General features: G+C 39.5%; 1 protein-coding gene across 4 annotated transcripts in view; it reads left to right on the forward strand.

The window, feature by feature from the left end:
* Positions 1-15,924, forward strand: part of guf1 (GTP binding elongation factor GUF1) — a 45,204-nt gene extending 29,280 nt beyond the window's left edge. For 3 of the 4 annotated variants that reach the window (XM_072252771.1, XM_072252774.1, XM_072252773.1), the window contains 4 exons: positions 821-922; positions 8,051-8,170; positions 9,171-9,207; positions 15,441-15,924. In XM_072252771.1, coding sequence (XP_072108872.1) covers positions 821-922; positions 8,051-8,170; positions 9,171-9,207; positions 15,441-15,578 — 397 coding nt within the window. In that variant the 3' untranslated portion in view covers positions 15,579-15,924. Of the gene's footprint in view, positions 1-820; positions 923-8,050; positions 8,171-9,170; positions 9,208-14,306 lie in introns of all 4 variants that reach the window. The other variant, XM_072252772.1, reaches the window with a different exon arrangement.
* The last annotated feature ends 568 nt before the right edge of the window (positions 15,925-16,492 follow it).

The raw sequence follows: 16,492 nt of genomic DNA on the forward strand, positions 1-16,492 counted from the left end.
TTGACATTGAGTCCAACTGCCACAATACGGTGCATTGGACTTCATCAGTGATAGGATTGAGTTTAGGAACCGAGAGGTAATGTTGCAGCTATATAAGACCCCGGACAGACCCCACGTACTGTGCTCAGTTCTGGTGGCGTCACTACAGGAAGGATGTGGAAACCATAGAAAGGGTGCAGAGGAGATTTACAAGGATGTTGCCTGGATTGGGGAGCATGCCTTATGAGAATAGGTTGAGTGAACTTAGCCTTTTCTCCTTGGAGCAACAGAGGATGAGAGGTGACCTGATAGAGGCGTATAAGCTGACGAAAATATTGATCATGTAGCTAGAGACTTTTCCCAGGGCTGGAATGGCTAGCACCATTAGGGTATAGTTTTAAGGTGCTTGGAAGTAGTTACAGAGGAGATGTCAGGGGTAAGTTTTTTATGCAGAGAGTGGTGGGTGCATGGAATGGACTGCTGGCGACGGTGGTGGAGGATAAGGTGTTTTAAGAGACTCCTGGATAGGTACACAGAGCTTAGAAAAATAGAGGGTTATTGGTAACCCTAGGTAATTAGGTAAGGACATGTTCGGCACAGTTTTGTGGGCCGAAGGGCCTGTATTGTGCTGTAGGTTTTCAGTGTTTCTGTGTTTCACTTCAATTGATCTTTGTGATCTGGGTGAAGCTATGGCTGGACTCAGTTCACCAGAGATAACTGACTTCTCAATAAACATTTCATACCATGAATAAAATATTTGGTTTTCAGCTGTGAATAAAAGTATTGTTTTGCAAGACGGGTTTATTTAAACCACCTCTTTAAATTTTGTCTTATGCTGTAGCTTTGACTATGAAGATGCAGGATACCAGGCTGCTGACCTAACTAAGTTGGATATTTATTTAAATGGAAAATGTGTGGAGGAGCTCACAACAGTTGTGCACAGGTTTGTCATTGTTTGTAGATGTTGTAATGCATGCATTTTTCTCTGTAAAATGAGATTTCTAGATCTATAAATTTATAGATAGGAATAACAGAAAATAAGTTGAATAGCTTTTCACTTTTTCAGATCATAGGCCTAAAGTGTGGTGGATGGACCATTATTTTTAAGTTGCAAAGCATCAGGGTACAAAGTCAGCAGAAAATAAGAGGGTTCATACATGGAAATATCAATAAACCATCACATTTTACAATTGCAATACAGTTAATTCAGTTAAGATTTCATAACACATCTCGAGATAGAAAATTATCCAGAATCACAGATTAGTAAACTAATAAACTGCATTTCCTAAAGCTAAAAAAAGTTCAAAAGTAAAATTCATTATCAGTGTACATACATGTCACCATGTACTACTCTGAGATTCCTTTTCCTGTGGGCATAGTTAGCAAATCTATAGAACAGTAACTAAACAGGATCAATGAATAACAAACTTTGTAAATGCAAATATAAATAAATATCAATAAATAATGAATATGAAATAACATGAAATGAAAGAGCTTGAAATAACAAGAGTTCTGAAAGAGAAACCATCGGTTGTGGGAACACCAGAAATAGAGTGAGTGCAGTTATTCCCCTTTTTTCACAAGCCTGATGGTTGAGGGGCAGTAACTGTTCTTAAACTTGGTAGTACGATTCCTGAGGCGCTTGTACCTTCTACCTGATGGCAGCAGTGAGAAAAGAGCATGGCCTTGGGGGAGAGGATTTTTTGGTGATGGATACTGCTTTTTTAAAGCAGCATTTCATGTAGATGTGCTCAATGGTTTGGAGGTTTTAACCCATGATGTATGGGACTGAATCCACTACCTTTTGTAGGATTTTTCGCTCAAAGACATTGGTGATCCCATAACAGGCCATAATGCAGACAGTCGGCACACTTTCCACCACACATCTATAGAAGTTTGTCAAGGTTGTTGATGACATGCCAAATCTTTGCAGACTCCTGAGGAAGTAGATGCGCTGTTGTGCTTTCTTTGCAATAATATTTATGTGATGGGTCAAGTACAGGTCCTCTGAGATAGTGACACTCAGGAATTCAAAGTTACTGACCCTCTCCACCTCTGATCCTCCGATGAGTACTGGCTTATGGAAATCTGGTTTCCCTCTTTTGAAGTCTACAATCAGTTCTTAGGTCTTATTGACATTGAGTGAGAGGTTGTTGTTATCACACCACACAGCCAAATTTTCTGTCTCCGTCCTTTATGCTGATTGAACACCACCTTTGAAACAGCCCACAACAGTGGTGTCATCAGCAAACTTGTATATGGTGGTGGAGCTGTACTTGGCCGCACAGTCATAGAAGTAATGCGAGTAGAAGCAGGGGGCTAAGCACACATCCCTGCGGTGCTCCTAGGCTGATGGAGATTGTGGAGAAGGTGTTGTTGTCAATCCAAACTGACTGGGGTCTGCAAGTGAGGATATCCAGGATCCAATTGCACAAGGGTGTGTTGAGTCCCAGGTCTTGGAGTTTACTGATTAGTTTTGAGGGGATGGTGGTATTAAATGCTGAGCTGTAATTGATAAAGAGCATCCTGATGCATGCATCGTTGCTGTCCAGATAGTCCAGGGTTGTGTGAAAAGCCAATGAGATGGCATGTGCTGTGGACCTTTTGCTTCGGTAAGCAAATTGGAGTGGATCCAAGTCACCACTCAGACAGGAGCTAATGTTTCAACACCAGCCTCTCGAAACACTTCATCACTGTGAATATAAGGGCCACTGGGCGATAGTTATTGAGGCAAGTTACCACTATGATTGAAGCCTGCTTGAAGCAGGTGGGTACCACACACTGCCAGAGCAAGAAGCCGAAGATAGCAGTGAATGCACCAGCTATTTGGTCGGCACAGGTCTTCAGTACTCGGTCATGTTCGCCATCCAGACTGGATGCTTTCCTTGGATTGATTCTTGAAGGCAGCTCGCAATCATCATCAGATACTGAGACCAAAGGATAATGGGGAAACATGGGAGTGCGTGATGGTTCCTCCCTGTTCTGATGGTCAAAGTGAGCATAGAAGTCACTGAGCTCATCTGGAAGTGAAGCTCTGCTGTCCCCTATGTCACAAGGTTTAACTTCATAGGAGATTATGGCATTCAAACCCTGCCTCAGCTGTCAAGCATCCTTCATTGATTCCACTCTAGTCTACTTCACCCTTGAGATGGCTTTCCGGAGATCATACCTGCACTTCTTGTAGCATTCTTGATCTCCAGACTTGAATTCCTGTAATTGGGCTTTCAGCAAATTCCAGATTTCATGATTCACGCAGGGCTTCTGATTGGAGTAAACCATGAATGATTTTGTGGGGACACACTCATCCACGGCTGTTTTAATAAAGTCTGTTATGGCCCTGGTGTAGTCATTCAGGTCCTTCAACTGGGTCCAGTTCACTAACTCTAGGTAATCTTGTAACCGTTCCTCTGCCTCCCACAGAGTTGTCTTGATCTCTGCAGCCTTGCTTTTCAAGCTGTGTATGCAGATAGTAGGAGTACAGCCAGATGGTCCAATTTGCCAACATGTGGTCTCGAAAAGGAAAGATAGGCATTCCTTATCATAGTGTAGCAGTGATCTAGTATGTTAGGACCTCTGGTGCAAGAGGTTATGGGTTGGTGAGATTGGGCAGGGTTTTCTTCAAACCAGCCTGGTTAAAGTCACCGACTATAATTTAAAATGCATCAGGATGGGCTGTTTCTTGCCTGCAGATGACATCGTGCAGTTTCACAAGTATTTGCTTATAATCGCCTGCTGGTGGTACATAAACTGTGGTCAGAATCATGTATGAGAACTCCCGAGGCAAACAGAATGGTCTACATTTAATTGTTAGGTGTTTTAGGTCAGGGGAGTACGTAAATGGTTGACATAACCCCAATTCCATATACCAGCGAGAATTCACTAAAATTTGCATGTGACCGCCTTTTTCCTTACCAGAGCTCGCAGTTCAATCCATTCTGAAAATCATAAAACCTTCCAGTTGGATAACTCCATATGGCATATTCACTTTTAACTAAGTTTCAGTGCAACAAACTATTGAGATCTGCCTCTGCTACAGCAGCCTTGCCCTGAGATCATCAGTCTTATTTTCCAGCAACTGCACATTTACCAACAAGATGTTGGGTAGAGGAGGCCTCATCCCTCTCTGCTTCAGCCTGATTTGAATACCGCCTCTCCTGACACATTTTTGACCGTGGCATTGACCCTTAAAGAAGGAGTCACGCTTAACTACTCCACTGGAGCTCATGGCTTCTGTGCCACATTCAATTGATCGTGAGATTTGAAAATCACTGATGTAAGTTTGTAATCTTTTTAAGTGGAAGTTTACGTGCTACAAGTTGTAGCGAAAGTAATTCAAAGGGAATATATTTAAGAGGAAAACTGGTACAATTTTCTGCAGCCCACAGTGAGTCACTGATGTACACTGGTGCCATCTTAAGAACTGGTTGATCTGTAATGTGTTAAACATTAAGTAGCTTTCCTATGTAAGTTCAAAGTAAAGTTGATTACCGGAGTACATACATGTCACCTTATGGAACCACAAGTCTTATTAGCCATGCAAGCAAAGTGATGTTGAAAGTCATCTAGAACAGAATGAAACCACAGGCAGAAAAAATAATCGCCAAAGAGCAGGCTGGATTCAGAAGTGGAAGAAGTACAACAGAACAGATATTCAACCTCTTGAATACTGTGCGAGAAATACAACCAACATCAAGAGTACATCTTCATGTTCATAGAATTCAAGAAGGCATTCAGTAGGGTGAGCCACAATGAAGAGTCACAACCTGGGCCAGCAGCTGAAACAAGCCATCAAGCAGCTCTACACCAAATCTAGCAGTGTGGTACTTGTTGAAGGCACAGATGGAGGATGGTTCCGCACATCAGTTGGAGTCCGACAAGGCTGCCTCCTTTCACCCACACTGTTCAACGTTTTCCTGGAGCAAATAATGACAGATGCCCTGGAAGACAACATCGCCGCAGTCAGTGTCGGAGGGCAGATCATAACCAACCTCAGGTTCACCGATGACATTGGCAGGAAGTGAGGTGAACTGGCCTGCCTTGTGAACCATCTGGACAGTACATCTACCAGATATAGCAAGGAGATCAGCACAGAGAAAACTAAGCTGATGAGAAGCAGTGAGGAGCCAATCACAACAAAAAATCACAGTCAGTGGATAAGAAAAAGAGACTGTCTTTTTGCTGTTTTAGCACTGGACTGCATTCATTTTTGTATCCCTGTGGGTCTTTACTTCATATAACAAGCAAAAGAGGATCATTTCTAGAAACATTACAGGATGCTCCTTTCTAAACTCTGAAAAGTAAACAGCCGAACGCAAGTAAAAATGTTGATATCTCCAAAACACATCGTCCAGTTTTGTCTCAGTCTGGTACAATGAAAGAAAATAACAGTAGAGAAGGTTTTTCATCCAACTGAAATGACTAGTTCCTCTATGGCCTTAACCAAATTCCTGAGGCTTTATTTTAATAGTTAAACATTGGACCCAATTTTGCTGAGCAGTCATAACATGTGAATGGCACCTGCCATTCTTATTGGTACAAATTGCTCAGCCACTTTCATTGAGGAAGTAGCAACCTATTTTATTGCAATTCACTGCAGGTTGCTGGTCAAATTCTAGCAGTTCACTGTGCAAAATCACCTTGTGATGTTCACAAAGCTACTGCATTTACCACTTTACTGCCCTTTAAAATAATACTAGCAAAACAAGTTTAATCGTCAGCATAACTGTACTTAAGTAATATTTGTAATTGTCTGGTGGTTAGCTTCTCTTCAAAAGGATACCACTATAGTTATAGTGATACAGCCCTTCAAGTTATGTATTCTTTTAGGATATTGTTTCAGCCAGTGAATTGGACCTAGGATGGAAGTGACTGAATGCACAACTGTACAGTAACCTGAACCAACTTACTCAGAAAACAATGTTTATTTAAAGAGCTTAGGAAACAGAATATATGGTAGCAAGTTTTCCTATTGAAAGCAGAGAGATATCCCCAGTAAAATGTAATGAGTGTCATATCATTGCATATAGATTATGCACATAAAATCATTTCACTAGTTTGATTGATAAAGGAATTGTCCAATCATCTTACTGCCATCTGGGAATAGTATTATCACAATGTGTCTTTTATAAATGCAGAGTTATTAATATTTACACATTTTCTTACTTTACCTTTGTTTCCTCACTTTTGCACTTGATTTGACATTCAATTCATTTGCTCTAATCCAAGAATCCCCAACCTTTTTTGCACCACGGACTGGTTTAATATTGACAATATTCTTGCAGACCCGCCGAAGGGGTGGGGGGGGGGGGGGTGTTAAACACAACCGGAATATAGGTGGTAAGTCAGCTATAAGTCACTTATTAAGTGGCTAATACACTCAATTTCATTTCTAAAGGGGTTTATCTAACGAATTTAATATTAAACACACAGTGCATATTTTCCTCGCGTGAATATAGTGATAAATCAATTATAACAGTGGTCCTAAACCTCTGGGCTGCGGACCGATACGTTGCCACAAAGAATGCAGCGGTACAGCGGTATCCGGAACGCACCCAGCACATCTTTAAGAAAAAAGCCAAAATAAACAAGCTAATTGATTAGGTGCTGCCCGGCACGTAAATGTGGGCCCAGATAAGAGGCGACGCAATTGGCAATCACCTCTGATCTGGGCCGACATTTACGTGCCAAGTGGCACGTAATCAATTAGCTTGTTTATTTCGGCTTTTTTCTTAAAGATGTGCTGGGTGCGTTCCGGGTACCGCTGCATTCTTTGCGGCCCGGAGGTTGGGGACTACTGAATTATAAGTAATTTATAAGTCAATAGCATCATAACATTTTAAGTAACGTTTGGATATTAAACACACAGCGCATATTTTCCTCGTATGAACATATAAAATCATTGCAACACACCAATATCGCTGAATCAGTGGGAGCCCTGGGCTTGTTTCCCTGCAACAAGACAGTCCCATCAAGGGGTCATGGGAGACAGCCATACTCAAAGGGAGTTCCTTATGTCCAGTCTATTCCGCAATTTAGTTTTCATTGCATTCATTGCAGAAAAATCCGCTTCGCAGCAATATGATGTTGGAAATGGAAGCAACGTTTTCAGTGCTTTCGTAGCTATCTCAGGATATTCAGCCTTGACTTTGATGCAGAATGCCGGCAGAGATGTTATGTCAAACATACTTTTCAGCCCACCGTCATTTGCAAGGAGTTGATCTTCTTCCCACGCTGACATGGATGATCCACTGGAAACATTCACTAATGGGTCACGGACCCATTCCTTTGCCCGACTTGGGTCGCTGATGACCTTGCGTGCGTTAAAGTTGAACAGTGCGCGTGGCAGGGAATGAGGAAAGGTGCAGCTGACTTATATCGTTTCATATCGCCAAATCATATCGTTTCCTCGCGGCCCGGTAGCACATGCTTTGCAGCCCGGTACCGATCCGCAGCCCAGTGGTTGGGGACCGCTGCTGTAATCCATCCTCCTCAGTCCATTGTTTATTTCTCAGACTATTGATTCAGGTGATAGATACTCCCATAGTTCACCAATATGATGTTTTGTCAATCGCATCATTATCAGGTACCACTTCCAGCAAATTTTTGTGTAAAAAATTTTATGGTATGAATATACTCAAAACTCTAATGCCTCAAAACAAGGCATTGCTTCAGATATAATCATTCTTAAAAAAAACCTAGCCTAGTTTTCTCATTTTATTCTTTAATTAGACATTGCAAAGCGTAAAACTTTGAATTGGATGCATGAAATATGCACTTGATGTAATATCTTTTGTACATTAATTGTAAGACTACTGGTGGTGCAATTAACAATGTGAACCCTACAGATTAGGCCAAAGAAAATTTAGTTTGAATCCAAATTTGACTCATTCTGACAGTTGTTTTTTTAATAAAAGCACCCTATGTCTTTGTTGAAGTTCATTAATCTGATCTCTCTGCCTATCCCTCCACCCAGATGCCTTCTGACCTTCTGAGTATTTCCAGTATTTTCTATTTTTATTCTCAATATTATTTAAGTTTTGCATTTTATGAATTACTTCATTGTTTCTTTCAGGGAGAAAGCTTATTCTTCTGGAAAAGCAATAGCTGAACGTTTAAAAGAAACAATACCACAGCAACTTTTTGAAATCGCCATTCAGGCAGCTGTAGGTAGTAAAGTTATAGCAAGAGAAACGTGAGTATCAAAATCATTTGCTGCGGTGGTCCTTTTTGTCAAATGATGATAAATTAGAGGATCATTCATTATATTAATCTTTCATGAAGTAAAGAATGAGAAGTTTCACTCTTAAAAAAAATCCTTTAACCTGTTAACTAGTCACAATATGCTTTACGGTAATTCTTCAGCACTTTATATTGTTCACTAATACCAATACAAAATAAAACTAGTTATTTTGGAATTGGCTTTCCAAAGTAGTGAGTTTCTTTAGATTTATTATAATTTTAAAGAACCAATATTTGTTTTAAATTGGCTTTTCTTGGAATCCCTATAGCTAAAGTAAAGAAATAAATAAAAAATATATAATATGAAAGAAACACTCACCAGGGCAGACAGCATTTGTTTAAAGAGAAACGGAGTGAAATGTTTTGGGTCAGAACATTCAAATGACAAAGGGTCATTCATGTGAAACATTAAATTTGTTTCTCTTTACACCAACATTGCATAACCTGCTGAGTTTGTATATCATTTTCTGTTTTTGATTCAGACTTTCAACATCTGCAGTTTATTGATTTCCATTTACTAAAGCAACAAAAGATCTTTTATAAGTTGCATTTATATTTTACTTCTGTGCAATGTAAATTTTAATCATTAAGCATTCTGGAGTAGGTAATTTTCATAAGTTTTACATGATGAATTCTAGATAGCAATAAATCAGCAAGCTGCTGTCAGTGAAGCAATTATAACTGTTCATAAAAAGTTCTTTTTTTCAGATGCAAATTCATAGTCTTACTACTTTCAAACACATCATTGGCTCAGATTCCCAATGTGTATCTAGGATGTCTTTGCCAGACACTTGTTAATTGATAATGTAACTACTTGAAGTTGATCTGTAGTTTTTAATCCATTTTTTGTATTCTGTTGTCGCTCACGTTGAATGAATTATTTAACACAGATTCTCAAGTATTTCTGTTACTTTACATCATATATTTATGCAAAAACATTTTTCCTCTTACAGAATTAAAGCAGTGAGAAAAAATGTATTGGCAAAATGTGTAAGTAATTACAATTTTCCTATGTAAGAAAATCATTTTTATGCAATTGAACTCTTCTTGTCTATCCTATTTCTCTGAAATATTTGTTGATACGTACATTTCAGAATTGTGTAATACACTGTGGTGATGATGTGAGAGAAGCTGCATTCTTGGCACATGGTAAATCCTTTAGCAGAATCAAAATGGCTATGATGGGAATCATCAAATGATCCCATTCAGAACTACTACAGCTGAAATTCACAGTCACAGCCATGGGTATATCAGTAGTCCACATTGTTTAAAGACATTTTAAAAAATCTATTGATTAAAAAGGATGACATTTGACTGCTAGATGTTCTAGGTCGGGTGAACAGGACTAAGACATTGTGGCAGTCAAATGTCGTCCTTTTTATCTGCCGAGGGAATTTTCCATCATCATCCTGGTAGCTAAGCTCCGTAATCAGCAGGTACAAAATAGCGCACTCTGATGCCTTTCCCTATTATTGGGGGGGAGGGTGGGGATTTCAACCAGGCCAGCTTGAAGAAGTCTCTGAACAACTACCACCAACATATCTATGGAACCAGAGGAACCAACACATTTGACCACTGTTATACCACCATCAAGAATGCTTACTGTGCTATCCCACGCCCAGAAGTCCAGTCACCTGTCCCAGCATACAGGCAGAAACAAAAGACCTTAGCACGAGTAGTGAGGACCAAGAAGGTATGGCCAAGGGAGGCCGAGAAGTGCTTTGAGTCAGTGGATTGGACAATACTTAGGGATTCATTTTTGAATCTGAATGAAAATGTCACAGTTGGCATCGACTTTATCATGGCTGTGTGGATGAGTGTGTACCTTTGAGAACATACCGGACAACCCCAAACCAGAACCCTGGATGAACCACGAGATTCATAGTCTGCTGAGTACTACATCTGTGGCATTCAGAACTGGTTATACAAGAAATTAAGATACTATTTTAACAGCAAAAAAGAATAATTCCATTTGAGGTTAGAGATGGAGTGGGTGCATGTCAGCTCTAGCAGGGTCTGCAGGTCATTACTTCCTACAAAGCAAAACCTAACGTCATGAATGGTTGTGATGTTTCACTCCCAGATGAGCTCAATGCCTGTTATGCATGCTTTGAAAGGAAGAACAAAACTACACCTGTGCAAATCCCTGTAGCATCTGGTGACCCTGTGATGTCTGTCTTGGATGCCAATGTCAGAACACCTATCAGAAGGGTGAATCCTCACAAGGTGTCAGGCCCTGATGGTGTACAGGTAGGGTTCTGAAAACCTGTGGCAACCAACTGGCGGGAATGTTCAATGACATCTTCAATTTCTCACTGCTGCATTCGGAGGTTCCCACCCTCTTCAAAAGGATGACAACCGTACCAGTGCCCAAGAAGAGCTGGGTGAGTTGCTTCAATAACTATCACCCAATGGCACTCATATCTACTATGATGAAGTACTTTGAGAGGTTGGTCATGGCTAGAATCCACTCCTACCTAAGCAGGGATCTGGACCCACTGCAATTTGCCCACGTTACAACTGGTCCACAGCAGATGCCATCTCACTGGCTCTTCACTCAGCCTTGGATTGCCTGGAGAATAGCAATACTTATGTCAAGCTGCTGTATGTTGATTACAGCTCTGTTGTAATCAACAAGCTCCAAAACCTGGGTCTCTCTACCTCCCTCTGCAACAGGATCTTTGACTTCCTCACCGGGAAACCACAGTCAGTGCAGATCGGAAATAATATCTCCTCACTGGCACACTTCAAGGATTCGTGCTTTGCCCACTGCTCTACTCTCTTTACACCCGCAGCTATGTGGCTAGGCACAGCAGAAACATCAGCCATAAATTTACTGATGATAACTATTGTTGGCCGAATTTCAGATGAGAAGGTGTACAGGAGTGAGTTAGATCTTGCACAGTCTTGCACTCAACATCAGTAAGACCAAGGAATTGATAGTGAACTTCAGAAAGGGGAAGTCGAGGGAACAATCACCAGTCCTCATCAAGGGATCAGCAATGGAAAGGCTGAGCAGTTTCGGGTTCCTGGAAGTCAGCACCTCTGAAGATGTATCCTGGTCCCAACATATTGATGCTATATTTCATTAGGAGTTTAAGGAGACTTGGTATATCAACAATGACACTTGCAAATTTCTACAAATGTACCATGGAGAGCCTTCTAACTGGTTGCAACACTGGTATGGAGGGGCCAGTGCACAGTATCTGAAAAAGCTGCAGAAATTTGTAAACGCAGCCTGCTTCATCGTGGGCGCTAGTCCCCCCCAGCACTGAGGACCTTCAAAAGGCGATACCTCAAAAAGGCGGCATCCATCATTAAAGACCCTCATCACCCAGGATGTGCCCTCTTCTCATTGCTACCATAACAAAGGAAGTAGAGGAGCCTGAAGGCACACACTCAACATGTCAGGAACAGCTTCTTCCCCTCTGCCATCTCACTTTTTTTCTCTATTTTTGTACTATATATTTAATTAAATTTTTATCTATATATACACAATGGATTCTGGTTAATTGGGACACATCAGGACCACATAGGGCACATTTTGGACCAATTATCCAAAGTTCCTTGGAAATAGTTAAAAGGTATAAAAGAGACAAGCTACCATTTAACTGAGTCACAAATAATGTATTAAATGAAATACAGAACAAATTAGAATACTACCAATATTAGCACTACAGTGCTGTAAAACTATGTATTAGTTTATAATGGTTACCGATGAAGAAATTCATTGAGTGTACGCTAGCATGTTCTTTTGATTGACTGTAAACGAACAAAATCAGGGCAGACACCTTGAGCAGATAATGGACTGCCTTCGTTGCCTTACTGCATGAAGTAATAACGTAATCCAGCAATACATTTCCTGATTCCATATCCATTGGCTGCATCAAGGATGTTGTACTGGCAGACAGGAATTCCAGCTGGATATTTCTCATCAACATTAGGGTGTGCTGCACAATTGTCAGCAAGCTGAAGAGTTTTGTCTGATTTCTGCTGTAGCTGCATATCCCAGCTCATCAGCCATTTCTTAAAAATTTCAGAAGTCGTCCACATATTCTTATTAGCATATTGCTCGATTGGTAAACTATCCATTCTTCGCCCCTTCATGTATCGAGGTTTAATGCTTTTCTTAATAACCAACAATTTCTTTTTATCAGTTCCTGATGTACTTGGACAACATAACAGTTATGCTATCCATTGCTGTCTTTGAACCCGATAGTGTTTAGTGTTTGTCGCAAAGGAAATCATCTGGCATGTCATGATTTTTTAAAAAAGCACTGTTTCATTGGCATTGTCCTTGTAGATGTTATCTGCACAAAATTTTGTAGCAAGTCCAAACTGTGTTGATTTACATGTTTCTGCACTTACAGCAACAGCATTACCTTTCATGCCATGTGCTTTCTTGAATTTAATGTGCTACCCACATTTCCACTGAGCAACCACCTGTTGCTTTCTTTGTGACCCAGCTTCTCAGTTAGCTCCTCTGACTTGTCTTAATCAATTTTCTACTGGCACGCACATTTCATCCATTTACAATGGAAAACCATTGATTGAGGGCCTCTTCAACAGCTGGATCCTTACCTTAAAGCTTTTGTTTATTGAATGTTTCCTGTTGACCCTTACATAATGCCCACTCTTATCACAGTTAATCTTGCTGATCTATCAAGCATGCAATTGTAGATTTCAGCACTCCAGTCATCTCTACCAGTTGACAATGTGTGGTGTTAGGTGGATGACTTTTGATTTGGTCCATTAGGATAATTTTTTGTGGCTAGCATCAAAGCTTCCCATGACATCTTGGCAAAGGTCTCAAAAAAAAATTTAAGCCAAAATAAAAAAAGAAAACTATCAAAAATCACTGCCTTTTGAATTGGCATCTGTCAGCCGAAAAAAATATAGCACAAGCGCACACAACTGATACAACTGTTCACTCTATGCATGGGGTAGTGCCTAACAGCCACACAAGTGCACATGTTGACCAACTGTCTCCTGTCCCAATTAAGCAGTATTGTGTACTAAATAAACAAAGGGAATCCCAGGTATTTTCTCAGCTTTTGTTCTTCAAGAGTTGTCCCAAATAATTTATTGTAATTTATAGTTTTTTAATTATGTATTGTAATATACTGCTGCAAAAATAAAGGTTTATGACATATGGCAATGATATTAAACCTGATTTTAATACTGTTTCTGCTCTGCATCTCTACATTGTGGCACAGAAGGCATTGCTTAATATGGCACAATTAGTTTAACATACTGCAAAAGTTTAGATGAAAGTTTCAAATATATCATTTGAAAAATGGAATTAGAGCAGTAAATTTATAGGGTTATGTGTTCAAAAATACTTTGGTTTAACTCCTGCAAATGTATTTTGAAGACTGCAATTCATAAAAATTCCACAAGGAGACACCTGTGCTATTTAAATAATTTTTAATCAAACTGGCTCACTTCCACAGAGGGACTGTAAATAAATACTAGTGAAATACCAACCTCAGTTATCAGTGCATGCATGCAGTTCTATATGGAAATGTAAGCATTCACCCTTGTAAGTTGCAGTTAGTATAACGTTCCCATGAGAATGAGGAGTTTAGAGTTTATTAGCTGACCTCCACCAGTAATTTCTTGGCCATGCTTTGCCAGTAAATTCATAAAGAGTTCAGCTTTGGAGAAGGAACTTGCTGGAACACCCCAAAATTTCCCCTGGGAAACCTGTACACAAGTTCTATACTGATTTAGAATAAAGCAAGTTCATTCAGGTCATTGGAGATTTTATGTCTGCCAAAAAAATTAACTTTTCTTCCTGTATTTTGCAGTAAGATTTTTATATATGTAAGTACGTCTCAAGGTTATTATTTTTATTTTAAAGTTGTAATGTTTTAAAAATTATTTTTTTAAATTCTGCTTATGTCAATTCAGAGAATTTGAAAGATATTGGAAGTTTTAAAGGAATTTCCAAAGGTTAACATAGCTAGAAATTCTTTCATGTGTTTTTTTTCCTTGAATTTTCATTGTTATAAAAACAATGAATATTCTGTCCAAAGTATTGCTTTTGAATGTGTTAAAATATTTTGGGTTTTTTTATTTGCATTTAGCATTTCTTACAAACTATACTGAAACAATAAGGATCATTCCGCAAACAAACAAATGAGTCCTGACGCAGGGTCTTGGCCTGAAACGTCGACTGCACCTCTTCCTAGAGACGCTGCCTGGCCTGCTGCGTTCACCAGCAACTTTTATGTGTGTTGCGAGGATCATTCGGCATTCTTTTTTGCTGAAAGGGAAATTATTATGTTGAATTTGTGTATAGACATCATAGTTACATGTACAAATGCTGTTATTTCTCCATCTTGCCTTGTTACTTTTTTGTGTTTGGAGACTGTTGACTGGCATACAAGCAAAAAACAGGTTCTTCAGTTTATCTCTGCAGATATAAATGGAAAGAATGCACTGTTCATTCCATTACACTTAAGAAAGCACATTTTCCTATTATGGGAAGTTTACAGCCCAAGGAGTACAACTTATCTGTGCCAATTGAAAAGAGATCCCCAGCTTAATCACACATTTCATTGCTATATCTGTAGCCCCAGTAATCATGGCTCATCAAAAGCACATCTATGTGCTGATTGGGTACACTGGAGGTGTTTGCCTCCAACTTCCTTTCTGGCAGAAGGCTAATTCTTCTACCAGTTAATTTAAATCTGCTTCTTCCACCCTTTTCAGTGAAATAGGTGCTTCTTATTTATTCTATCTGAAGTTTCATATTATTATGTATTGCTTTTTTATGCATCAAAATTAACACTCAGCTCAGACTACTGAAACAAAAAAAAACTAAGGAAAACAATTCCGATAAATGTAGTGTCTCCTCAGCACCCTGTCAGTGCAGTAACATGTTTGCTGTAAAATGGTGACCAGAATTATATGCATTACTCTCACTAGTGTTGTATAGAGTTCTAACATAACCTACCTGCAGTTTTACTTTCTCTTGGCCACTGAAGGAGAACTGCTACATGTCCCTAGAATTATTTAGTTGATTGGTCCTATGTCTTTTAAGGATCTGTGGATTTGCATTTCAATGTACTACCTCTCCTTTGCACCTCTCAGCATCCTCCCCTCAACTTTCATTTGCCCCTGATCAGTCCATTGATGTCTTGCAGCCTAAAACTTGTCTCCTATTGTCAGCCATATTTCTTTGCTTCATGTGTGCTCAAAATCCTTCTTGTTTTCAGTATGGTGGGGACATTACCCGTAAAATGAAGCTTCTAAAGAGACAAGCTGAAGGTAAGAGAAGAATGAGAAAGATCGGCAATGTGGAAGTACCAAAGGATGCATTCATAAATGTACTAAAAAGACAAAAGGACAAATAAAGTAGTTAAGATGTTTTTCGGCACATGCAGCGAAAAGTTAAAAAGCCAAGCTTGTCAAGTGAGGTGGATTCTCTACGTATTTCTTACCAGTCTCTGTGCTTCAAAATCAACATAATTTTGATACATAGGTATAATGGTATGCATAATCACTGATGTTGTAATTTGAAATATACTTAGTTAAAAGCAGTAAAAGCATTATTTATTTGGAATTTTCCTATTGTTAATATCTTCTGGGACTCACTGAAGTATTTGAAATCATTGTCAATAATTAACACCATTCAGAAAAAATATTATGATGTATAACTCTCAATGTCAATTCTGTAATAAGGATGAATTTTTCAAAAATATTTATTTATTGTAAATACTTTTGTTACATGGAATTAAATATGCTTTGTTACATAAATCGAGTTTTAGTGATTTGATTGGGGATGACTTGCTTCCACTCCAGTTCTAAGCTGCCTGATGAAGCCAGTGTCGGACCTAAGTGTTTTGTTACAACTGGGATAGGAGGTGCTGAATGAGATGGGCAGTAATTTGGGAGGTAGGCTGCTGCTTCTGCAGATAAGGCTGGTCTACTTGTGTTCCTAGCGTGTGGACATAAGGTTCTCAATGCCATCCTAAAATGTTTTCTCCACATTGAATGGTTATGGGCCAGGGATTTTCAAGGGTCAGTGGGGACCTGGCATTTTTCATGGAAGCTTTGAAAGCATCCTTCAAGCTTGCAGTTCGATATGAAGTATATGATTGATGTGGCCTGCTCAAAAGAGCTTACTGAGTCCACTTAAGACCTCAGTCGTGCAGATGTTGCTCCATTTGTCCTGCCAATGGATTTTAAGATTTTCCAGGAAATGGATCAGTGTTATCTCTCCTATGAAATCTCTGCTGGAGGCAGTCCAGGTCTTAGAAATGTAGGA

Source organism: Mobula birostris, chromosome 3, assembly GCF_030028105.1.
Source record: "Mobula birostris isolate sMobBir1 chromosome 3, sMobBir1.hap1, whole genome shotgun sequence".
NCBI lineage: Eukaryota > Metazoa > Chordata > Chondrichthyes > Myliobatiformes > Myliobatidae > Mobula > Mobula birostris.